Source organism: Lepidochelys olivacea (genome assembly GCF_965140295.1).
Source record: "Lepidochelys olivacea isolate rLepOli2 genome assembly, chromosome: 17".
In the NCBI taxonomy this organism is placed as follows: domain Eukaryota; kingdom Metazoa; phylum Chordata; order Testudines; family Cheloniidae; genus Lepidochelys; species Lepidochelys olivacea.
Genome location: NC_140427.1, coordinates 17,037,725 through 17,064,711, shown reverse-complemented (window position 1 = coordinate 17,064,711; position 26,987 = coordinate 17,037,725). Strand labels below are relative to the sequence as shown.

The 26,987-nt window shown below is 43.1% G+C and overlaps 1 protein-coding gene across 1 annotated transcript in view; it reads left to right on the top strand.

Moving 5' to 3' along the window:
• SPNS3 (SPNS lysolipid transporter 3, sphingosine-1-phosphate (putative)) overlaps nt 1-15,888 on the top strand; it is a gene marked incomplete at its 5' end in the record, with an annotated part of 43,998 nt that extends 28,110 nt beyond the window's left edge. The window contains 4 exons of the mRNA XM_084650940.1: nt 245-310; nt 12,033-12,131; nt 13,834-14,005; nt 14,542-15,888. Of these exons, the coding sequence (XP_084507066.1) occupies nt 245-310; nt 12,033-12,131; nt 13,834-14,005; nt 14,542-14,606 (402 nt within the window). The 3' untranslated portion in view covers nt 14,607-15,888. The remainder of the gene's footprint in view (nt 1-244; nt 311-12,032; nt 12,132-13,833; nt 14,006-14,541) is intronic.
• Nucleotides 15,889-26,987: the final 11,099 nt, after the last annotated feature.

The window sequence follows — 26,987 nt, the reverse complement described above, 5'->3', positions numbered from 1 at the left end:
TTGGCGAGTCACTTACTCTCTGTGCCTCCATTTCCCCATCTTTAAAATGAGACTATTTGCATTTATCTCTGGGGGTGTTAGGATGTTTAGTTAAGGTTTGTAAAGAGATTTTCATGTACAGCACCTCTCATTACCATAGCAAAGTATAATTACACTTCAGTGAACTCACCTAGCCACTTAATGGTACAGAAAGTCAATCTGTCAAACAGAACTGCTATGGTTCATTTTGTTTTTGTTTTTTCAGATTTTTATTGCACTTGGAGAATTTTTTTTAGCCTTAAACTGGGCCATTGTGGCTGACATACTACTGGTAAGTTCAAGTTCATTCTTCCTGCTGTTGTATGGTTTGTGCTGATAATTTTAATTCTGTTCTCAAATCTGTGTACTCAAAGTACCTGCTTCTCCTACTAAGCCTTTTGACTCCTCCCAAGAATACCATAATTGGTACCCCATTAACACTAAAAGTTGGCCTGCACCAGTAATAGACTCCATTTCACTGCCCATATTCAAATGTTTTATGTTTGTGCTGAAATGGCTTTGAATAAGAGATCCAAGTGGGGAAAACTCAACATGTTTAAATCACTGTTTTCTAAAGAAAATTGCTTATTAGGGAAGTCTGATGAAATATGCATCGTTACTCTCCTTGGCTTGCGGTGTCACTACTAGAACCTCCAGTAGCGTAGTGAACTTCGCTGTTTTCCTAACACTTTGGAAATGTGGCACTGTTTATTAATTTGATCTTTAAACGCTGAAAGCTGTGTGCACTGTTTTGGGGAATAGAGGAATTTGCTGATAATTGACAGAGTGGTGAAATGAGATGGAGTCACTTGCTTTGTAATTTTAACCCCAGCTATTTAACATTTTGAGACCGTAACTCTCTGGAAGGGGTAAAAGTGTTCTAGCAGCGAATACCAGTGTTTTGGATGGACATTATGCTGTCATTAGTGATCTCTACTGAAGGTGTAAATGAAGGGGCGTGCTCAGTGAGAATAAATTCACTTGGAGCATGAACCTGAAAGCCCCTCAGAACAATGGCTTTACTGCCATGTTGCTGCCATGTGGAGATACTAGCTTAGGCACAATGTTGGGACTTGGGCATCATTCTTGTCATGGATTTGGAGTGTGCATGATCTTGGGACAGTAGCTGTAGGGAAGATGATTGCTGCCTAATCAAGTGTGATTAATAATATACTTTTGTTATCACTAATGTTGTCAGTCAGTGTCCTGATGGACACCTGTCCCATCAGCACTTGTGTCATAAATATAAAGGGAAGGGTAACCACCTTTCTGTATACAGAACTATAAAATCCCTCCTGGCCAGAGGCAAAACCCTTTCACTAGTAAAGGGTTAAGAGGCTAAGATAACCTCGTTGGCACCTGACCAAAATGACCAATGAAGAGACAAGATACTTTCAAAGCTGGAGGTGGGGGGGTAACAAAGGTCTATCTGTGTGTTGCTTTTGCTGAGAACAGATCAGGAATGCTCTTCAGAACTCCTGTAAAAAGTTAGTAAGCAGTCTAGCTAGAAATGCGTTAGATTTTCTTTTGTTTAATGGCTGGTAAAATAGCTGTGCTGAATGGAATGTATATTCCTGGTTTTTGTGTCTTTTTGTAACTTAAGGTTTTGCCTAGAGGGATTCTCTATGTTTTGAATCTGATTACCCTGTAAGGTATTTACCATCCTGATTTTACAGAGGTGATTCTTTAACTTTTTCTTTAATTAAAATTCTTCTTTTAAGAACCTGATTGCTTTTTCATTGTTCTTAAGATCCAAGGGTTTGGGTGTGTGTTCACCTATGCAAATTGGTGAGGATTTTTATCAAGCCTTCCCTAGGAAAGGGAGTGTAGGGCTTGGGGGGATATTTTGAGGGAAGACATCTCCAAGTGGGCTCTTTCCCTGTTCTTTGTTTAACACGCTTGGTGGTGGCAGCATAGGGTTCAAGGACAAGGCAAAGTTTGTACCTTGAGGAAGTTTTTAACCTAAGTTGGTAAGAATAAGCTTAGGGGGTCTTTCATGCAGGTCCCCACATCTGTACCCTAGAGTTCAGAGTGGGAAAGGAACCTTGACAGCTTGCCTTCAGGTGACCCTTCTGTCGGTTCGTTCAGTCAGTCAGTCCTTCCTTTCTCTGCCTATTCAATAACAACTTGCTGAATTCCCCTCTCAATATTGACATCTTCTTTCCAGCACTGGAAGCTGTCATTGTGACTCTGTTCTTTAGCAGGGACTGTCTGCTAACATTTCTACTCTATAGAGGAGTTCACGTACACAATGAGTGCACAATTACACCTTTCTACTGGGTAAACTTCTACGGCCTATTCTATTATGCAGTAGGTCAAACTAGAAAGCTAGTTTAAAAACTCAAAAGATCAAGCATGTCACAACTTTGATACACTCTTTGTCGTGATAGAAGGTGACCCTATACCAGTCAGATCCAAACCTTTTAATTTTCTCACTTGCCAGTGCAGAGTGACTAAATGCCCATCGGGGCAAAGTGTGGTAAGCTATTTTCTGAGAATGCTTTGTGATGTAATCCTAAATTGTAAACTTCAGTAATTCTCATTTTCCTGGTTACACCAATCTTCACTTAGATCACTTGTTGTGTCTTTGTTCACTCAAGGACTCTATAGCTTAGGAATTGTATCCATTGCATTGAAAAGCCATGTGGGTTCAATGTACTGATGCTATCATCTTAGCTGCAGAGCAACACAGTAAACATTTAATCTTTTTTATATATATATGTATTGTCATTTGTATTGTTCAGACAGTTGCTGATAATACAGCTGGACTTGGGAATGGCTGTTCTTATTTTGCCATGAAAGTGGCTTTTTTTTCTCCCCAAGTGGTGTTGCTATCCAGAAAGTATCTCCAGGCTTTATTTATCCTGCAACCTGTGGAGCTGCAGACAAAGGAAGATGCTGGCTGAATGATAAATCTCCTGCTCTTTTGTGGCTATTGAATTAAGTTGTATTGAATGTAGCCCCTCTGTGCCGCTTCCCCCCAGCACTAAACACGAAGAGAACTAATGTACAACCATAGCCAAAATAACGTGTGTGAATGGAGAGATGCCAAGCTCCTTTGTGGCTCTCTTCAAGAGAGGTTGTAGATGGAGTCTCCATATGTATGAGTCTGGTTACCAAAGTGAAGAACCAAGACAACAGTGATGAGGGAAGAAGGCAGCCCAGGGAAGAGCACATTTACATGTGAGGTGTCAGTGTGTTCACAGGAGGTCTTCGGCAGCTCAGGGTGAGGAAGATGCCTTGGCTGGAGGCTTTGGGTTGGGACTGAGTCAGCTTGTCTGGTTTGGAAGTGGCTCATGAGGTATATGGGTACATCTGTGTGTGCCACGGCTGGGAGTGTGAATGGCAGCTCCCCTGGGAACGTACTCAGACTTGTGCAGCCAGCACCGAAGCACATACTGCAGCGTCCACACTTGTATCGTTAGTGAACTAGCTGGAGTACATCCAGCACAAGCACATCTTCCTGGTTGCCATTCTCTGGTTGCAATGTATGTGCATGGCCAGTCTGTCAGTTTCATCTGCTTGGCTAGTTGGCCACTCCTCCATGTAGCCAATTAGCAAGAGGCTGTCCCTGTAAAATCATCAGGGCGAGCAGGACAGGCCCTGTAAATTAAGACGTTTGTTTGGGGCACCTTGTCTATCTGACAAGGAATCCTGACTGGATCTCCCAGCAGATGACTTGCAGGCTGCCACTGGAATCAGTGAGAATGCGTGGGTGTCTAGGACATGTCCTTTGATAAGCAGGATATTATGGCACATGATTCAGAAGCCGTTGTGTGGGGGTGCTTGGTTTGTTCTGTTCCTGACAAATGCCATATTGCATTATATGCTAGTAAGAGGAAGAGTGCTCCACTCAGTTCCCATTTCATTAGCAAGCATCATGTCCAGTCAGACTCTGACAGAATGAACTGCACAATTGTACAACACTTAATGTTATATATGAGTGAAACCATAAGATCAACCTTATCTCACCTCTTCATTCTTGTTGACTACTTCTCCTAGCAGACCCACTCCATTCACTCCTTGTAATTCTGGATATTGGAAATCTTTTCAGCTGAGTGACTGCAGCATCAGTGGAACTGAATAGGTGCAAGGTATTGAACTGGGCTACAAAGTTTTCAATTTCTGGGATGCTTGTTCAATAATTCTTAATACTGTTCATCTCTATATCATTCAGTGTATAGTTGGCATCATTAGTCGCTTGTAGAGAGGGGAAACAGAGTCAGCAGTACAACCCAAGTCTCTTGACTCCACTCCAGTGCCTTACTCACTATAGCATGGCACCATGTTATCTGCCGATTTATAGTTGTGTGCTGGCAATCTTTTTGGTCTCTGTCCCTGGAGAAAAGGATTCTTCCCCTAAAGCCACTAAGCACCAACTGCCACCTTGATAGTCTTTCCAGATAGGCCAAAGACCTCTTGGGCCATCGAGAATGAATTTTCTCACCCTAAAGAGCCATACTGGGTCAGACCAAGGATCCATCTAGCCCAGTATCCTTAATAATATATATTCTTCTATAGCAGATAGCCAGGAACATAAAAACACACAATACTTCTGGCAGGAATCCAGCTTCCCAAACTGCCAGACACAAGGGGTGTTGAACATGTTAGTTACTGTAGCCATGGCCATGTTTCTAGGACCCAAAGAGTAAAAGACATCTTACGGTTTTGTCCAAAGTGGCTAGTCAAATGTGGGGCCTTGCCGGTTGTTTGCACTAGGAGGAGAAATTGATGATGAAGCCAGGTTTTGTTTGAGGCAATCTGGTTGATTTTCAAAAATGTACAAATCCTGTTTCCCCAAATATAGGAACAATCAAACAACAATAAGAGACTGTCTTCTGCCTCACAGGTCCAAACTTCTTTCAGCCAGTACCCGACCCAAAACCTCTCTTTTAGCTACTCACAGAGCCACACAATGTATCTGTCTCTCTCCTGCCATGCACACCACACATTTAGCCAAAACAATACCAAGTGAAGTTCATCTATCCAGATTTGTAAATTCCTGAGCTGACTCACTTATCCCTTTGTTTTGGGCAGCGATCTGTGCTTAATTTTCTCTTGCAGTTATTTTAAATAAAGGTCAGTGGTTAAACTAATAACATTACTCAACATAAAGCTGTTCTTTAGATGTAGTAAGGGCTTATCTACACACAAGCTGGAACTGAAATAACTCAACTGTCTGTAATTCATGCCACTAGTTATTTACTTTGGGGCAACTCTCTATGTGTGGACACGCACTTAGGTTAAGTGCCCAGTTATATCTAAATAGGACATTTTTATTTTCAAAAAAGCATCTACACACAGACTCACACCAAACTAGTGGTGTGAATTTAAAAAAAAGTCTTCACTGCCAGCAAAGAGATGTGTTCATAGCAAGAGAGGTAATGTATTAGTTAACTCCTATAAAATTCTAAAGGTGACAAAATGCGGGCAGGTTTAACCTCACCTCGCTACAGAGTGGTTAACATTCATAGATTCCAAGGTCAGAAGGGACCATTGTGATCATCTAGTCTGACCTCCTGTATGACACAGCTACTAGAACTTTGAACTAGAGCATATATGTATTTTAGACAGACAGACATACACTCACTCACTCACTGTGGCTGACTATGCCTACCTACCTCACGGTAAAAACGACCTGTGTTTTATCTCCACTGGGACTTTATGGCAATATAACTAACATGTACTAGTTGTCTCACTGTAAACAGACACACCTTTTTCGGCTGTCAAGACATGGCCTTAGTTATTTTGGTTCCAGTTTGTGTAGGCATAACATTTGAAATAAGATGCCAACTTAAAGCAGCATATACAAACTAGTGTCTGAATAACACATGAGGGAAGGGGCTTTTCATGTGAAGTCACTGGAGAACACTAGAATTGAATTTTAAAGTGATGCCAATAGCAGTCAACGTTACCTGCCTGGTTAGACCCCAAATGGGGACCTTTATGGAAAACCCAGGTACAACAAGGATTGGTATTTGCTAACGAGGCAGTGGTCTGTTCGTGCTGAACCCAGTGCCTCAACAGGGTGTGGAGGGAGGCTTTGGGGCTATTGCAAATGATTTCTTAAAGATGTAAAATTGAGGCCTGCTCTATTCGCCCATTTTTTTGTACTGGCATGGCTGTGTCAGTTAGGGAGGTGAATTTTATTTTGAACCAAAATAGTTACACTGATACAAACTGCAGTGTGGACACAATTATACCCGTTAAGCTAATTTATCTTTCCAATACAGGAATAAGCTATACTGGTATAACTGCATAAAACATCTATGCATAGAACCTAACCTCTTCTGGTAATTAAAGAGTGTATGGTCCTTTTTTGAAAGAGTATGGGTGTTAACCCTGGGGTCCTGGCCAAAACTAGCTTGAGTAATTACTTACTTAAATTAGCCTTCCTAATTTCCACCTTCAGTTTCAACTGAAGCAGTTATATGTGATGGTGGAGTGTTGTTGGTGCAGTGTAGCTGCATTTCAGTGATGGATGGAGTGATCCCTCTGTCAAGGGCTCTGGGATCTCTTTACATGGAAGGTGACATATAGACAGACACAAAGCATGTTCATGAACTTCACGTGCACGTTAAACATGAAAGCGGATCTTTTTCTAAGATTTCTTTACCTTGCTTGTTAGCTCCCTTTTACACAGACAAGAAACAAATACTTCCTTTCTCATAGTAGCTAATGTAGGCATCTTAGGTTTAGAAAGAAGAACACCAGCCATCACATTAAATACTTGATGAGATGCCCTAAGGTGAGGGACAGTTTCTATATTTATGAGAAGAATGTTAATAATTAACAATGCAGCACTGTGTCCTTGTCTGGTTCTGTCTCATCTAAGATTTTAAGCATATGAACCTTTAACAGAAGAAACTGTCCTTCCACTGAGCACAGAGAAAGGAATATAATGTTACATAGCTTCTCTCCATTCACTTACCGGATGGAGAGGAGCCTCAACTGTAAAGTCCAGAGCAATTCCCAAACTTCATGTATGTTTGGATCTGGAGCTTTGATGTTGCCTCATCTGGCTGTAAAATCCAAGGGTTGCCTTAATCCAGGGGTGGATTTTCAGTAACCTCATGTAAGAGGAAAGGGATAAACATCTGAGTCCCTTAAACATCTATTAGAGGGTAATGATGCAAAGGTTCCCAATGCTGTCCCGGAACAGAATTTTGCCTGCCTCTCTGCATAAGAGTGCTTCATCCCAGTAGCTCTGCTTTGGGAGGGAAGAGAGTGCCAATTAAGCAGCATTTAGAGAGTTAGGCAGCCAATAGAAACTAACAATGAATTTCACATGTCTGAAACTAAGTGAATATAGTGAGTTGGGAACAGGATAAGCAGCTCATTCAATTTTGAGTCTTCAGATTCTTCTAGCAATGGGCTAACCCAGTGGTTCTCAAACTTTTCTACTGGTGACCCCTTTCACATAGCAAGCCTCTGAGTGTGACCCCCTTTATAAATAAAAAAACACTTGTTTATATATTTAACACCATTATAAATGCTGGAGGCGAAGCGGGGTTTGGTGTGGAGGCTGACAGCTCACGACCCCAATAACCTCACGACCCCCTGATGGGTCCCACCCCCCCAGTTTGAGAACCCCTGGGCTAACCTCAAATTTCAAGGAGAGGGCCGCAACTCCCGAGCTGTCTATCTGAACCTTGGAGCTCTAGGATTGACTTGTAATGCAGTTACATTGTCTATCCTCGTTCAAACAGCTTTGAAGACCTTTCCTGAAGGTCTTTATTCTTCAGTGAAAAGCCCTGCTGATGCTCTAGTGTCAGAATTCGTACATTTTGGGGCTGATGTTAGCGTTGCTCAAATTAGGTTTCAATTGTTCAGGGCTTCTGTGCCCACCTTTTTAGTGGGTTCAGTTCAGGCTCCTGTGGCTGCAGCCTGTTTCTGGGCTTCATTGAACTCAGAACAAAACTATTTTTTTCCTTCTTTTTTTAAATGAGTAACTGAGCTGGTAGCAGTAGCCAGACTAGTCACTAGAGAGAGAAATATCATCACAATTAGCCAGTGTGTTATAGTCCCATCAGGGGGCACTTGCCCAAGTCTGGGGTTCCCAGGAGTCAACTCCACAGACTTGTGGAGGAGGCACAACCCCTCCAGCAGGGAATTAATCTCAGAGTCGAGCAGGCAGCCTAAAACCCCACAGAACTCCATGTGAGTGTCCCTCGGCACCTTCTGGGTTCGAGATTAAACCTGAGACCAAACAAGATTCTGTAGGCCTGGGGTTTATTGTGAAAGTTTGGCTTTGATATGGCTGATGCTAGGGTATCACCTGGGATTAGAGCTTTAGGTGAAGGTAGGGTTTGGTGCTTCTCCTCTTCCTCCTCAGGGATCTTCTTTCAAACTTGCTGGGATCAGAGTTTCATGCAGCAATAATACTTCCAGTGGGCCAGATACCAATGCCTTGTCCTCCCTGGTTAGGAACACATGTAAAAGGGGATAATACTCTCACCTACTCCTTGTTTTGCGTACTTAAATTGCCTACTTAAATTGTAATCTCTTTGTGGCAGGGATTGTCATACTCAGGGTATTTCTACATCAGGAGAATACATAGTGTGTTAACGGATCTTCAACACATTGTGAAATACAATTTTACCCTTGGGGTTAACCATGAACAGTTGACATGTTTCTAAAATACAACTTATCCTTGTCCGCAATAAGGCTAAAATATTGTCGAACAGGTTGAAGACATGTTAACACACATTCCATTCTCCCGGTGTTGGCTTATACTGGCTGCCCAGAACTACTACTATGGAACCCTAATCTCAGTTGGGACCTCGTGGATTTACCATAATATCACTAATAGTGTAAACATATTGTCAGAACAGAAAAGAGGAACAAACTATGTAGGATCCCATTGTACTTTTTATACATAGTTTATCTCCTCCATTATCCAAAATGACCATATTCCATTTTTAAAAATCACTGGAATTATCTCAGTGCTTTTCAGTGTCTTGGACGAACAGGTACATACATTCTTCTTCGAGTGCTTGCTCATGTCCATTCCATATTAGGTGTGTGTGCTTGCCACGTCCACTGGTGCCGGAAGTTTCTTCCTCAGCAGTATCCATAGGGGACTGTCTGTGGTGCCCGCCTGGCGCGGCGTAAGGGGTGCCACCGGCTCCCCCCACCCTCAGTTCCTTCTTGCCGCCAGTGATGGTGCTTCGGCTAGCATTGATTCCTTCTCTGTTCTTGAAAACTTTGAAATCCTGTAAAATAGTTATACATAGTTAGTAGTTTTCTTAGTTACCCTTAGTAGTAGTTCTCAAATTCTCCATTAGTCCTGAACGGGACCCAGCCGGGAATCAGGGCATGCCCCAGTCCCCATTGTTTGAGCCCTGTGATCACTGCAAACGGCCTACGCCCATCAGCGATCCACATACCAGCTGCCTAAGGTGCTTAGGCGAAGGGCATGTGCTGCTCTCTGGGCCTACTGGTAAACGACAAAAAGTCAGCATTTGTGCCGGTGCAGAGGACAGAGATCATTGGAGCTGTCCTCGACTCGACCTGCGCCAGGGTGTTCCTGCTTCTTGAAAGGTCCCACATGTTGACAAACCTCATCGCAGAAGTCTCTGCATACCCTCTGACTACAGCACCTGTCTGCGCCTCCTGGGTCACATGGCAGCATGCACTTACGTGGTCTGCCATGCCAGGCTCCGAATGTGGCCCCTACAACAATGGCTAGGGACTGTCTATTCCCAGTCCAGAGACCGCCCTGAAGAAGATTGTTGCCATTCCCCAGGTGATACTTACCTCACTGCGATGGTGGACCGACAGCAGGACAGTCTTGGAGGGGATTCTGTTGGACAACCCCCGCTCACTCCATCAAATTGATGTTGGATGCCTCGGGCCTCGGCTGGGGAGCGCATCTCGGCGACCTCCAGACACGTGGGATGTGGTCCCCGGAGGAGGCGAAGTTGCACATAAACGTAAGGGCAGTCTGGCTGGCGTGCGGAGTCTTTCTGCCCCACCTGTCGGGCAAGGTAGAGTGGATGGCTCTAGGGATTAATAAAAGGAAACAAATTTAGTCTGTCATCAGAGGTACAATTGCCAGCATCTAACACCTTTTTGATGCCCTGTATGAAAAGTTTCAGCTTCATCCCTAGTGACTTGGAATGCATAATGTTTCATCTTGGCTGGCATCCTTGTTAGTCTTGGCAGAGATTCCAGACTGAGTCTGCAATCACAAGTACCCTCAATCCAAGAGGCAGTCCTTCTACGCCAGGCAAACTGACCACATAGAGTGGATGAAAGTACATAGAAAACTGAAGAGCAAGTATCTGCTTATGGGTATGTAAGCAGTGTCAGGATGAGCTCCACCCTGACATCTGGTGGTGAGTTGTGGCAAGTTGTGGAAAAGAACTTCAGGGGCCGATCTCATTTGCACAGGCACACCCACCCCGCCTAGAATGAGGCCATAGCTGCCCAAATGGTCACTTTGGCTGCTGTGGGATCCCCAGTGTCTCTGTTATTGGGGCAGGAAGAATAAATTGTTATTACCCTGACTATGGGAACTGTGCTTGGAACTGTACTTGGCCTTTTGTTATGATGGAGAGACTCACCATCAACTAAGTAGCACTTGCTAGGCAAGGGTCATGGGTTCCAAAACTCTGTGAATTGAGAGAGGCTGGGGACAAGTATTAATACTTGGTGGCATGGGCCCCTTGGTGAGGGCCTTACATGCTAATTGCACGTCCTCCTCTCTCCACTGTGGAATATCAGAGCTAATTTTGATTCCATTAGGAGTCTAGTTACAGGCTGCTGAGCTCACCTTGGGCTAATGGGGCACCAGCACTGAGGCTCCCCTACTACAAGCTGAATTCACCAAAGAGCTGAGCTGACTAAGAGCTGAAATCACTGAGTCTTAAGTAGTGGGGGAGCCTGAAGATATATTGTGGAGCAGTTTGCGGGACGGCTGGGGTGCCTTGTGGACAGGCTGGTGGAGCAGTTCGTAGGACGGCGGGAGCTGCTGGTGGGACGCGGAGCAGTTTGTGGGGCGGCTGGCGGAGCAGAGCGAAGTGAAGGCCTATGGAGCTGTGGGGCGGTCAGCTTCAGATCATGTAAGGTGCCTCTTACCCCCATCCCATCTCCACCCAGGTTGGGAGGTAAAGCTCCACAGATAAACTTTCGAACTCTGGGGCTGCCCTGACCAGGGACAGAGACTTTTGGGTCATTGGACTTTTGGGACTTTGGGTGATTTGGGGTTGCTGGACTCAAGAACCAAAGGGAAAGGGGCATGCCCCAATTTGCTTGGGGTGGGTTTTTTTTGCTCACGGGTTGTGTTATGAATCCTGTTGGTGGTGTTTCCCCAACATAATGCCACATTGTTTCTCTCTGTTATTAAAAGGCTTTTTGCTACACTCAGACTATGTGCTTGCGAGAGGGGAAGTATTGCCTCTTGGGGGCGCCCAGCGGGTATGGTATATATTTGTCCCAGGTGACTGGGTGGGGGCTCGAGCCGGTTTGCATTGTGTTATTGGAATGGATCCCCTAGATATTGAACCCGGCCCTTGTTGCTGCCAACTCTGGCGGGCAGAAGGGTTACAGGTACGTCAATAAAGCCACAACGGCTATCATTCAGCATCATCTATAAAAGCAAAAATCACGTGGCAGAATGGATCGGTACATGCTGCATTGAGAGTCAGTGTGGGTGAGGTCTTTTATTGGCCAACGTCTCTTGGAGAGAGAGACAATCTGTGAAACATATTGAAACGTGTTAACTCCTTATGCTAGACAATGGACCATTCAAGGTGAAGTGGCCAGCTAACTGCTCTCCAGTTATGGGGGGAAGAAGGAGGAAGGGAGGGGGAAGGCTATTATTGGAGTGTCACATTCTCCCCATTTCACCTTCATTCTTTCTTCTGAATTTTTCTCACGGAATAGTTTCTCAAAACCAATCACAGAAAGTAGTCTGCAGCTTGCAGTATTACCTGTAGCCTAGATCTGTGCAGGTCATTCGTGGAATTATTGATTCTTCAAATATTGATGATCCTCTTGTTTGGTTTCAGTATGTGGTGATGCCAAAGTGCCAGTCAACAGCTGTTGCCTTGCAGATTTTCATGAGCCATTTGCTGGGAGATGCAGGCAGCCCATACCTCACTGGAATTGTAAGTAATGGGATTTTGTGGCTACTTCTCTGAATCTTATCCAAACCTTTTTAAATATAAAACATTTGGAAATTTCTGAAGAATAGACTCTGATTCCTGGTCCCAGATTGGAAATGCTTTGAATACTCTTTCTTGCAGTGTGGAATTGGAATCCAGATGCAACTTAAACCAGCACTTCTGTACTAAGCACTTTTATATCACTATTGTCCTCCTGGCCCTGCAAACCCTTAAGTACAAGCTTAACTCTATACGTACCATTAATCCCATTGAGTACAAAAGTGTCTGCAGGCTTAGGACTTCACTTTGATATCAACTATACTAATTCATAAGGATTTGGTAGCAGTCTGATTATGGCAATGGCACTTGTTCAGAGTGTTTAAATCCAAGTGCAAAACTTTTCTGCCAGGTTAATGGACAAGTTCATGGGAACTAATAAAATACCATTTTGCACTTCAAAATGAAAAATACAATTAAATAAAATCTGCAGGCAAGATCTCATTCTGCGAAATACCTTCTGGAAAACTCAAAATATGCAACTCTTGTAATAGCAGGGGGATTGCTGTAGTTGAGATTGCATTGGCATTCCAATGATTGGCATGCCAAGCCCCTGGTCTCAAATGCTCCTAACTTTCCAAAACCTTACCTTTCTGGACTCAAACTTTCAAAATATTCACACAGAAAGACAAGAGGTGGAAAGACTGAGGAAAAGAAGAGAGTTCAAGGAGTGGGAATGAACTTTGTCACTTCCAAAAATAACTGAAAGGTTCAGTGGCTCCAGTGCCAAAATGGGATAGCCAATTGAAATTTGGAAGAAATATGCTCACTGAAGAAAAGTATATGTGAGTGGTCTGATGAATGCTGGTTTTGATTGTATGGCTCTACTTTGAAAATCACTCTGATGTGCAGTAACCTTTACACAGTAGCAATAAGCTGTTACTGGATAGCTCGGGAAAGCTGCATTGCACATGAGTGCCAGGACAGCAGCGGCACGTTCTCTGAGAAGCACCTGGGTATGAGCCTTGAGTTCTTCGAATGCTTGTTCACGTCAATTCCAATCAGGTGTGTGTGCCTTTTCCTTTCCTTTCCTTTCCTTTCCTTACCCTGTCACCCCACCTCATCTTGAACGCTTCCTTGTTCAGAATCAGACTCCCTTTCCTCACCCTGAAGCCCCTTCATAGCTCTTCCCTTCTCTTCTTGTCTCTTACTGCTGCTTCCGCCTACTTCTGCCAACAGTGCCAGCTTTGACACCCACCCATCTGTCAAAAGTAAAAGCTTTGATGAGGAATGGGTGAAGACGTTCTGATAATGCAAGAAATGATTCAAACCTTTGTACAAACTTGAAATGTGGCTCAAGCTTGTTTTATGGAGACAAAGCGGGAAACCCAGTCAAATGAGTTAATGGCTAGTGCACGAGCACTCTGCCCTGCCATGGTTGCAACTATTTCCAGCTCATGTGAAACTGGAAGCTCTGGACATATGCAACAACCCGATTGCATGAGACTTCTAAGCCGAGTGAATACTGAGATGCAGTGAAGGCCAGTTTATGTGTGTTACCAGATCTAGCGCATGCAGGCAGTGAGTTTTCTTTTCCTGCCCTCTCAGTCTTGTTCTCGTCAGAGATGGCATTGCGAGCAACATGTTTAAAACAGGTAGAAAATAAGCCATTGAGTCCAAAGTAAATGACACTGTGTTCCCCCCCTAGATCTCTGATGCTCTCCAGACCAGGCAGAATGACTCACACCTGGGGGCCTTCCGGAGCCTGCAATACAGCTTCATCCTGAGTGCCTTCATTGGTGTCCTTGGGGGAGGCTTTTTCCTCCTGACAGCCCTTCATGTTGAGAAAGATCGTGAGGAAGCCCAGCAACTTTGCAGAGGTTTCTATGTCCAGTTGTAATTTCCTCTATCAGCCTATCCAACTGCCATAGCTGTTTGTACCCCAAACTAAAATACACTCTAAGTATGTGACATAACAAAGGACAGTCTGTTCAGCTCAAACCCGCAGCAAAACCAATCAACCACAGTAGCAGACTAAACAAATTCCTCATGCCCTGGGACAATAGACTTTGCAATGTGCCCTGAAAATCAGCAAATTGCCATTCCTGGCAATTCCTCAAGTAACTTGGCAATACTACAATAAGACGACGTAATAAGATAGCATTATTGTAAGTATTGCAGAATTCAACACACTGTGGGAGTTTTAGGTCTTTCTCCAGATCATGATATCAGCCTTTCTCAGGCAAAATGCCAGATCAGAAGGACCATTTCTGGTCTTATGCAACAATTCCTATAAATTCTCTCTCATTCCATACAAGGATCTAGGTTCGGAAGTGAAAAATTATGTATAATGTTCCCTTATCGCAAATATTCTGTTAAGTAGCCCACTTCTTTTGACTCAGACTCTGTTTTCCAGGTACTGAGAACAAAGGCTACATTTCAAGTGAAGATGAACTCCAGGATGAACTCCCCAAAGCGTGAAGGAGCCACTGCCTCTTTTCCTTTTGCATGATGAAGCTACAGTTGGAGGAAAAGGCCAAATAACAATCCTTCCATATGGAAGGAAAAACCTGTGTACTGATTTTTATGATGCTTTTGACTGAGAGTCAAAACCTGCTACTGAAATGGCATATGGCAAACCTCCACCCCCATCTGTGAGAGACTGGCACGAGAGCTCTGAGGAGCTTAGTAGCTCCAGAAGCCGGGAGTATAGAGCTGTCACAGAAACGGATATTATCCCAAAGAAGACAACAAAACCCATTTAAGGTGGAATGTCTAGTTGAGATGGGGAATGGGGTTACTGTAAATTCTCAGCAGGATTATGAGTTGTCTGTCTGAAAGCTTGGAAAATCAGGGCAAGTACAAACATAGCTGGGGATTCTGTATCCCCATGTCCTTATTTATGAGAATGGAAGGCAAAGGCTGGCTGTGGAATTGAACAAGTGTAACTAGGAGGGGCAGAACTTTCTGTTATGGAAGTTTAATAAATTACAACGTTAAACAATCACGGGGGAAAAATGGATAACTAACTCGGAGCAACTTCTGCAGGACATTCAACCGTAACCTAGTATGTCAGGGTCCAAAACGATCTGGATTCTGAAATACTAACCAACTCTTCCCAGCTGTAGAAGCAACTGACATCATTCTTCCACTAAAATTCTGACTGGAAAGTGAAATGGTGCAGATGAAGTCTTATAGTCACTGATGGATTCCGAGTGAAAGTGCTGGAACAGCTTGAGCTTGCAACATGAGATCATGTGTCCACATACAGCAGCCTTTCATGGCATTTTCCCAGTGTTTTGTACCGGTTATTGGCAATGCCTGGATTGACAGCTTTGGTTCAAGCATGATGGAACTGGTGGAGTCAGCAATGTCTTTCACCCTTTGCTGCTGCACTGGTTCAGCCAGTCTTCCTAGACTTTCCAAAATGTAGCACCTCATTATGGGATGGAGTAAGGGGAACTAGAAAAATACCAAATAAGCCTCTGGTTATACAGTGTGCTGTGCGGATAAATCTAAAGGGCTCTCGCAAACTCTTGTAGGTGAACAAGCTAAATTGCAAGGGCAATTATTAATCATTCATATATTTGATAACTCTGCAGCCATGTCTTCACTAGGGACAACTGACAACAAGCACATCAATCTCTTATGCCCTAAATTTACCCTCGTTTTCAAAAAGGGCAAACCCCAGATCAATCTGGTAACAATAGAAAGCTCATTGGAACTTAAAATACACACAGTGTAAAGCTCTCATAGAAATAATTAGCAGTACTTCATCTAGAAACAAAAAAACCCATGGGGCTAAATCCTGAAGTCCTCAGTAAGGAAATAGGAGTTGGCCCCATGTAACTTGATTAAATTAAACTGGAAAAAGACACTTTTCCTCCAGAATAAAAGTGTCCGCATAGTGACTTATACCAAAATAATTATTCTGGAATAGCTATTCCAAAACTTCCAAGTGTTGACAAGTCGTGATACTTGGGACCAAATTCTGCCTCTGTGGTACTTACAGAGTTCAGGGGCAGGTGTACACCAGAACCAGAGGCCAGAACTTTGTCATCTGGTCAATTTAATTACACAAACTTTTATTGGTTTGCCACTTTGTATTAGATAATTTTTCTTCATATTTTATTTGTTTTTTTGAGAATTTGCATATATTCATGCTATACTAAAGGTTCTACATTCCTTCGTAAGTCACACATCACATTCACATGCAGCTATACACCATAACTATGAATTGAACAGGGTATATTTTGTTTTGACTGTTACTACCTTTCTGGCCAAGAATTATATCTTTTAAGGTAATGGAAGATAGTAAAAGAGTTTGGAACTGAATGGCTGTGAGATTCAGTAAAGGAATCTGACACCTTCAACATCCAGGCTGACTCTAGCCTAGGGTAAGCAGTGATGGAAAGTTGCTACCACTAACAGGTGCCCACATCACAGAATCACCACCAGAATAAGCTCCTAACAGTCTTGGCAGAGAGGCCGAGATTTTAAAGGGCCATGGAGCCTATAGTATCTATCTCTTCTGTTAGAGGGTAAGGCATGTTTGGGGCAGCATTATGAAGCTTTCCCTGCACTGCATTGTCTGTTCTGTGAATAATTCCGTAACTGTCAAATCAGAACTAAAACTCGCTGTTCTTTGAAAAAAACAAAAACCAAAAAACTCACTGTGAGAGTTCGATACTCAATATATTGAGTGAGAGATGGCAAATAGCTTTTTTTGCAGAATTCCTTGATAAAACCGATTCCAGCTCTGATTTCCTGAAATCTTACCTGCCTGTGTGCAAGTTCATGAAAATAGGACTTCATGGTAGAAATCAGAGGTGCACAAGGCAACACTTCACTCCAGTATTTTTCCAATGCATGCTTTTTTTATTGTCATGCTGCAGAGAGATTTTTTAACTATGCTGCTACTGATCCCAGCCATCTAAAAGGCTAGATGCTCTGAGTTTTGCTTGTGACCAGACAGCAAGTGTGAAAAATCAGGACAGGGTGTGGGCGGTAATAGGAGCCCATATTTAAAAAAGCCCCAAATATCGGGACTGTCCCTATAAAATTGGGACATCTGGTCACCGCTAACTGCTCTGAAACTGCAGGACTACCATATGGCTTGTTGAGGCAGGGCTCTTTCAGACTGGCAATGACTGAGTGAGTGTAAAGAACCTGTGGGTAGTTATTCTTGAAAGCTGTGAAATTCTTTTCCTGAGGCATTTGAGCCTGAAGGTAGGTCTGCATTGGCGCAGCTGCTGCGCTTTAATGAAGATGCTCTAAGCTGACACGAGAAAGCTTCTCCCATTTTCTTAGTTAATCCACCGCAGGTCTCCTGCTGGTATAGCACAGTCTACACTGCCACTTAGGTCGGTGTAACTACGTCACTCAGAGGTGTGGATTATTCACAACCCTGAGCAACGTAGTTACACTGAAGTAATTCTGTAGTGTAGACCAGAGCAGAGAGCTTGATTTGCAGTCTTTAACCTCTGATGCTTTTTTTCAAAATTTGCCTGATCAGACCTTCAGTTTTTTCCCTTTGTTTACTCACTACAGCTAGCAAATTAAATATTAAGCAGAAAAGAAGTGTAACTGCTTGGGTGGGATGCATGAAAGGGATTAGACTTCTTTAAATAAAAAATCAACCTGCTGAAAAATTTTAGTATGCTCTTTAACAGACAGCACCAATATTTACATTGAGAGATGAAAGAAACAATTTGGCTACATTGGGGTGGGAGATGAGGTTTTGTCTCTAGGGTAGGATGAGTGCATGGAGGTGGTATCAAACTTGCTGATCTCTGACACCTCCTGGTTGACTGGAGGGGCATTTCAGGCTATCCGCATATTGAATTTTCTGCATTATTGGGTGGAGGAAAAGTGTGTTATAGGTTCATGTCAGCTCGAGGTGGAAGTCTTATTAGAACACGGCATCCCTACTCTTGAAAGCAGAGGATATAGAGAATGTATCGGTTATTACAACTGATGTTATCCCCAAGCCATGATAACAGACTACAAAACTAAATGTGGGGAAAATTGTAAGAAAGGAGTTGCCCCAGAATAAAGTAAGGACAGTTCTTTCTAGTCCCCCCTTTCCCTTTTACTCTAGCTGTATAAGCTTGAAAATATTGTCCTTCCTACCTGTTTTGGCCCCTCTGGCACCAGGAAGAATTGATATCTGACATCAGGAGCTAGGTATTGAAAGCCATTTTTGCACACTTCTCATGTCTATGAAACCATGTGTCAGCCCTAGCTGTAAAATTTGGATCTGGATCCAAATATCCAAAACGTTGCGGTTAATAAAAGCTGGTGTGATAACTTTTAATGTTTGCTTGGGTTTTGGCTTTGCTCATTGTGGAATTAGCATTATCCATGATGTTTAGATCTGAACTTCCCAAAGTTTGGGGGTAGTCAGAACTGACGTTACACAGCATTTGGATGATGCATAGCTTAATTTTCAGGCATGTGCAAAAGAATCTGGACCCATAGTGAACAGTCACACCGTGGTGCCAACTCTCATTACAAATGTAGTTCTAGGTTTGTGTTCTTGATCAAGGGGAAATTAAATAATTGAGTTAACTGTTGTTCATAAGAATTGTCTAATACAAGAACATGTGCCTACTTATATGGCTCTCAGCCACCGTCCTCTTGCTGTCTTTTCCTGGGCTTACTTAATTCTAACATGTTCCCTATTCCTACCATAATTCTTGGTATAAGATTTGATGTCTTAGAATTTTAAATCAACCAAGAGATGTTGGGAAGGATATAACATTTAAGGTTATACACTTCTAGAGTGCCATCAAAAACCTTTGGTAGGCCTGTTGTTGGAACAGTATTACATGCCAATAAAGTAATGAGCATTATTTAGGTGTCCACTGCACGTAAATTAATTAGAATACAAAGTGCCTGCTGTGTTCGAAGTAGACAGAAGTGATGCCTCGTTGCAATGAATTTTCTAACTTGCACATGTGTGTCTGCCCACTTAGAAAAGAGCTGCTGTATAACTTCTGGTTACTGAGCGAGTTTGTTCTTTCATCTTGGAATCGTCTTTGTGTGATTCAATAAAAGGTTAGTATGTTAAGGAAACCGAAGTGGGGGCTCGTAATGAATGCAGGAATGCGCAATCACCTAGAAGATTTCAGTTTGTCTCTTGTATTTGGCAAATGAATAAAAATGGGATCAGTTGTATTTTCTTTAATAATAATAAAAAGCATATCTTCTCCAATCCTTGTATCTCCTTTCTACTCTCTCTCTCTCTTTAAAATAAAAGTAAAAGAAAAAAAAGCAGCAGCAGCGTTTTGGAACATCTTCAAAAGATGCAGTGGTGTCATCCTATGAGGTTATGTTCTGCCCAGCAAAGCAAACTCTGGGCTGATGAGTCATGTTGGGTTTTAGCGCCTTTTGTGTACATTAAGATTTTTTTCAGAGTAGCAGCCATGTCAGTTTGTATTCGCAAAAAGAAAAGGAGGACTTGTGGTACCTTAGAGACTAACCAATTTATATGAGCATAAGCAAGTGAGCTGTAGCTCACGAAAGCTTTTGCTCAAATAAATTGGTTAGTCTCTAAGGTGCCACAAGTCCTCCTTTTCTTATTAAGATTTTTAGAACTTTACAGGCCCTCAGCTTGATTTGAAAGGGGTGACCAAACCAGAAAACAGCAAGCCAGCAGGACAAGTCCACGGTAAGTTTAGTTACGCCACATCATTCATCTCCACAGATGATTCCTCTCATCAGAAGCAATGCTGATATTACACGCTATTGCTAATGGAAAGACTTCGTTTTCAAAGCCCATTTATTGGCTTGGACAATGACCCTGGGAATCGGCTCCTGAAAGTGGAGTGTGAGACTTCAGAAGTCCCACTCGTTGTAGCGATGGCTGAAGGTGTCGAGATGGCAGTCTGCGGCTTTACAGAATACAGAGCCCTGCATTCTCGCAAAGGATACATCGTCGTTGCAGCTGTCAGCGTGCATCCCCGCACGAGTAGATAGATAGCTGTGCTTGGGCTAGTGCACTAGAAATAGTCATGTAGCTGGGGCTAGCCACCCTCGTACAAACCCACCCTGAGCCCCTGGGTACGTACTTGGACAACTAGCCTAAGCCACCACCAGTGAGCACACTACTATTTGTAGCATGGTAGCTTGAACAGAGGTTGCATTTTTATGTCTACCTGAGCTGGGCAGCATGCTCCCAGCCGTAGTGTAGAGGTATCCTGAATTGCTCTTTTTAAATATCCCTTGTCTTTTTCCTTTTCACTCTAACCACTGGCACAGCTGAATGCCCTTGGCCAGGACACCGTGTGGAGCAGTGATCACAATTATGTGGAGTGTGGCTGCAGAAACCAAAGGTGGTCCTTCAGTTTGGAAGGCAGGGTTCAGGACTGCAGAGAACTGCCATCAATACCATGCTCTGATTGTTGCTGGAGTTCTGTGATATTGAAACAAGTGACCTAGTAGTTCTTTAAGGCACAGACAGCTTGCATTTAATGGACATGGAAGTAGGATTTCTAAGTTAACTCACGTAGAACCAAGGGCTTTATAAGATATGATCAATAGTGATGAGGGTGGTTGAGCCCTTTGTGCACTCTGAGCCCCTTTCTGGTCCCAAGAGCAGTTGCACTGAATTTCTCCCTGAATGTTTTCTCGCAAGCTGTTGGCAGTAGTGAAGTGAATGCCTGCCGCTCAGCACAGCATGTGCCTGGATTTTTTCCAATCCTTTCTATGTTCTGAACTTTTAAACAGAGTGATTTATGTACTGATAGAAGGTATTGGATTGGCAGCCCTGGAGAGAATGTGTGTTAGCAGAACAGAGAGCATGCAAGCTCCCCCATGCTGCCCTGCCCAGTTGCTTCAGTCTAGCATGAGTGGAAGGGACCGCCTCCCAGGAGCAAGAGGGGAGTTCAGACTACATGTCAAGTGAGTAATGTTGACATGACAAACTGTGTGTTTTAGGCTTATCCCCTATGGCTCTACCATTGTCCTATAACAACCCTCAAGTGTTTGAGCGTGTGGCCTATCTTGAGCTATTCTTTCCTTCTTGATTGTTTCCTTACCGTCTGCCATTAAACTAAACCAATACAGTCATACAGTAAACAGCCAATAACCAAGCCAACATTCAGTATTCATACATTATTAGAGAGCAGCTCCTCGTCTATCAGTTGTAGTTGGTTTTTTGTTTTTGTTTTGAGTAACACAGATCCACTGCCTTGTAATTCTTCCATTTGTCAGATGAAAAACTTTTATTAAGTCTTCTGTACAGTAATAAGTTGATATCCTGTTCACTGGAGATTGTAACCAAGTGATTTAATTACATAGTGTGTTATCCTCCTTCCTTTCAGGACACAAAGGATGATGAAACTAAATTAATTTTCTTGCCAAAGATGAGTTAAATGGGTGATCAAATGTGTATGTTCAGGTGGGCATACAAGGGAAAAGTTTCAGAGTAGCAGCCGTGTTAGTCTGTATTCGCAAAAAGAAAAGGAGGACTTGTGGCACCTTAGAGACTAACCAATTTATTTGAGCATGAGCTTTCGTGAGCTACAGCTCACTGCAAGGCCAGATGAGCCATATACACTGTGTAGCCGATTGTGCCTAATAGAGGTACACTTTTCGGCCTTAGCCTTTTATTCTAAAATGTGAGCTGTGAAAACTGCCCGTCTGAGAGACACAAGGCGAGAAATCCTCACCTACCCATAGAGCAGGTACAGCACCAGGCATGCTTTCTAATGCTACCCTTCCAATATGCTCCTCTCAGGTAGGAGAGTTTAGTTCACTCTCCAGGCCCCAGCCAGTCCAGGGACTCTGCTGAGTCTGCCAACAATGATGCTCTATAGTGTGGATTTGGAGTGAATGACAGGAAACCCTTCCTGCGAGGATCTGGAGTGAGAGCACCAGCTCATTTCACAGAGGCCACAAAAGCCTTCAGATGGTAATACCTTTGGGTCACCCCTGAGCTTGGCTGGCATTCAAATAGATGAAATTGGCTGTATCTCATTACTAAGAGTTGGTCAGCCTTTAGAGGTTCAAATTACTAATCATGCATTCTCCTTATTGTAAAGTGGTAGAGTCAAGTAATGTTGACTCGAGCATAATACAAAGAGAGGTTTGCCTCCAGTACTAACTCCAGAACATAATGGGATTGTTTTCACTCAATATAACTTAACGATCACGGCAGTCTTATTCTAATATATACAGTTGAGTACACAGTTTTGTTTGTAATAATAAAATGGTTATAATTGCAGAGATATTGTTTCAACTGCTGTGAAAACTGTAAATGCACAGCTGACACTGTCCCCAAATGCACTGATATTTTGCTGTTTTCACAGGACTAATGAATTGTAACTGAATTCCAGCAGACCCGTGGAACTGGCTTAAAGTTAATAGGAGTTGCAGGTACTCAGTACCTCCATAGGATCAGGTGCCTATAATGCATGCCCCTTGGCCTATACGTTATAAGACTCTCAGAGTAAAAACAGTAGGATTTAGAAGGCCCTATATCTGGCCCTCCTGACAGTACTGATTTCCATTTTGCTGGGCTCCTGTACTGTGGAGCTTCTGTTCCCACGTCTATATTTTTTCCACATTGCTATGAAAAGTGATTTTAAACAAAGTTGAAAAATAAAATTCTGTTTTTTGTGTTTATGTATATCATCTGCTACAGTGAGGGGACAGTGGGTCAGGACTCTGAAAAAGAAAGGCAAAGGCAACCATTTTTGAAAATCTTGGCTTAAAACTAGGAGTTTAAATCCATATTAAAGGACCTGAGTAAGTGGCCTGATTTTCTAAATACCCACCTCTTCCTAATGGTGGGAGCTGCTGCATGCTCAGTACTTTAAAAAATGAGGCCACTTACCTAAGATCCTAACTGTGGACTTAGGAGCCTAACCATAGGCATCCATTTGTTGAAAATCTTGAGTGGAGGCATTTAGAAACACGCAACTGGAAAGGACCTTCAATCCTAGCTCATCAAATCCTATTGCAGACAACCTATCATACAGTCTCATTTATAAATGTACTGAGCTTCATCTTAAAAGCTAATTAGGTTGTCTGCCCCTTCTAGTCCTACTGGAAGATCCTTATTCCCTGATGATTAGAAATCTTGTTCTAACTCCCAGCTTAAATGTATTCATGGCCAATTTAAGGATATCTCTAATCTGCTGAATGGAAAAAAAAAACAGGACAATAAGTACTACCTGGGATTAATATTCAGTATGATGAGCCATGCAACGCAAACCCCTTTACTGCTCTTCACTGCCGCTGCAGGTTAGGGTTAGAACAAAGTTTCTTAAAACACCAAGACTCCACTGGACTTCCGAAGTGCAAGGGGCGGCATTGGAGCCGGAGGTTGCCCAACATACCGGAGATGTACGAGAGTGCACAAAGTGGATACGATGAATTGAAAAAGCCCAGCTCATTTTCCCTAATGGCCATGCTGAAATCTTATTCCACAGCAGGTCCGGGTCAAAACACTTCTGCAAAACACTGGGATCACCCGACTGAGCTGCGTAGTGGCTGACTGAAGTGCAGGTCAGATTGTAAATGAATAGCTTCATTTATTTCAGAATTTTATGGCCACTGCCTGGGGAAAATAACCTGATGGTATGGTGTTGAGTTACCACAGAAGGTAGAGATGGTAAATACTACACTGGCAATCCCATTCATCTTCCTGTACTACATTTTCTAGTGCTTTGTCCACTTTTAAATGCCTCAAGCAGGATAAATAAAACTTGCTGTAGATGCCACACTGATAAGGTATGTATGTATCAGTATGTAGGTAGCTAAACTGCACCTATTTCTCTTGGAAGGCAACCAATGAGCCTAATTTCACCATAGAAACAGCCACGTGATTTAAACTTGGACTCCCCTCCAGGTCAGAGGTACATGCTGCTCACCCCCACTTAATTTTCACTCTTCCACAAACTTGACACACGTCACTCCAAGTTATTTAGTCGGAGTCATGGGGCTAAATCTCATGCAGGGGAATTAGTTTTCTCTGGCACTTTGTCCTCCTGGAAGTCATGGAGGACAGAGCTGTTTGCCTAATCCTTCAAATGGGAAGGCACACTTCCTAAAGAGAATTCTGTGATTTGAATTCTGTCTACGGAATTGGGTTTTTTAAGCTGGCATCAGATATGCCCGTCTCCTACCTATTAACCTAGACACACTGTGTGGTCTTATCCTCCTCTAATAGCATGTGATTAAATATGATTCATCATCATCTCTGAACAAACTGCTGAGCGCATGCAAGTCGAAGAATGTCAGGGAATGAGGTAGATACAGTTATTTTCATACCAGCTGCTTTCTCCTGTAAATTCAGTTGATATTGTTAAGCGCTGTCACGTTGTAGCTGGCCAGTGTCTCCTGGTTTAGTGCAATGACTAATGCTTTCTGCTACACTTTAACGAGCCTGTGCAGTTTGGAGACAAAGTGGCACTAGGAGGGACTGGCAGTAACAATGAGATTGTAGTGTTCACTGTGGATATCAGTGACTTTGAAGGATGTGGACAGTCTCTGCCTTGGAGAGAATGAAACCTCAACACTAATGGAGGTGGGGTACATTTGTGCCAGGTCAAATTTTTAAGGAATTATTTTTTGCTTGTCTTAGAAGTGCAGGGGAGGATAAGGAGATGGGGTTGAAGTGTCTTAATTGCTGATGCCTCCTGAAAGGCAAACTTATTTCATAATGGAAAGTAAGTCACGTGATCAGAGAGATGACTCTAGTGGGATGCTGCATGCTCCCTAGAGAAGAAACAATGCTGCAAGTGTGGGTCTGCTCAGAAATGACTTCAACTAGGGCATTGCTGGGGCTTCATTTTTTGTTATCTCAGTGACCTCAGATTAGACCTGTTTTGTTACAAGTAAATACATTAACTTCCAACTCTGCAAACTTGCCCTAGAGCTGAGTCAAGCTGAGTTCTCTTTGGCCCCTGTTCCATTCCTGGTGATATATTTTGCAGCCCAAATACAGTGGGGTTGTACAGATGTAGGAATAGGAACTTAGTAATTCCACTCCACTGAATCTTTGTTTGGCTCTGCAGAGCTAGAGGGAGTAAAGTTAAAATCTTACCTGTCATGGGTGAGAGAGCTAGGAACATTGCCCAGGTTTATGTTCGGCTTGGGGGGCCTAAACACTGGTCTGGGATGAGATGCAGCTTGTTCAGGTGGCCCTGCAATGCATGCCACTAGCAAAAGGGACCACTAGACAGCAGGTCTGCCCCGCCAGCTCTACTCTGTATTTCCTCCCCAGCCAGGCTTTGCTGCCTCACCAGCAAAGGCATGGAGGGCCCGATCTTTCTCTTGACTTGAAAGGGGACAGCTCCAGGCCCCTTCGGATTGATGCTTCCCAGCTCTAGCACTTCACTGGCAACCTGATTTTGTAGAGCATATGTGGCCTAGTGGCAATAACAAGAATTCATACGCATTTTCAGGAAAGGGCAGATACAGGAATCTTTAGAGTTAAGAACTACACTTCTTGGTTTTTCTCCAGGTCATCCCCATTTCACCCTCTATTGCTCACCTGGGTGATGTTCTGTGGGCCAGAAGAGAGGCTTTTATATGCAGCCATCCTCAAAGTTTGCTGCCTTAGGTTGGAGTTCATTTGATCTTCGTCACGGTTCCTTGACCTCTGCCTCCAAGAGCCTCAAAGGTATTTTAAATTCAAAATAAACTGTACTGAGATTTACCCTGTTTCTAAAGGGTAAATCTTAGGAAGCAGCTTCAATGCCACTGGCATGCATGGTGGGTCACTTGTCCGCTCAAACTCATACCATTGTTAAAGGGTAGAAAACCTGCTATAGAAAAATCAACTGATGACGTTTCTGGGTGAAACTGGCCAAACTGAGCTCACAGGGATTCATGACATCTTCCTCTCAACATTCAGCTTGCTAAGGGTCCATTGCTTAATTTGTGCCAGGGCTGAGCCCTGACACCTCTAGGCTTGGCAGGTCATACACCTCGCACCTCTGGGCTTGCTGCATCAGTTATGAATGTAAAAAAACTCGCTTGAGCCCTGGCACCTCTTTCATTACAAATTAAGTGCTGTAAGGGTTCACCCTGTGGGTTTGGCCTGGAATTTCAGGGACCTCCGCCCCCCAGACACTGAGTTTGGTATGGTTTTGTGTTTAGTAATGCTGTTCTTTTCAGGTTCCTTTTACCATGTCCATAACCATGGTGTGTTTGTTTGTCTCTAACATGGTTAGTACAGGCCACATCAGGAGGTTAAGCTGGCCAAGAACCAATGCAGATCAAATCAGATGGGAGACAGGGCCAGCAGGTGCACAAGAAGCATATGGGGATAGGATGGTGGGAAAGAACTGGTGGTGTGGGAAGGGGCAGAGCAGGGAGGAGGTCAGGAAAATGAAAATTACTTGCGGTATCCATTGAAAACCCATTTCACAGACATACAGTGTCTGATTTAACAGTAGTGACATTCAGATTTTTCAAAGAAACATCAAACTAATTTATTTCTTCAAAGGATTCATTTTAATTCCTCATTAAAATCAGCAAAATACATGGGTGTCTCCCATTTTAATAGGATTCATTTTAGAGCCCCCCCCTGCCATGGGTTCTTTTCTTCAAATATCCTATATGAAAACAGCTCATCAGATTGAATCAGGTGTTTTTTTTTCCCTCTCATTGGCAGTGAGGAAATTAATTTTTATGATGAGGGAGAACAGAATAAAGGGGATGAATCTCCTCCACCTGCCCAGCCCTTCACTTTCATTCAGTTCAGTTGCTCTAAATGAAGCCAATATTTTCCTGTGTCAACAGTAGCTAATTATTCATAGGGCTTCCATTTCCACCAGGAGATTTGTCTCTCCAATATCAGTCATTACCCTAATTACTTTCGTGTTTGGTTTACTTTATATTGCTCTT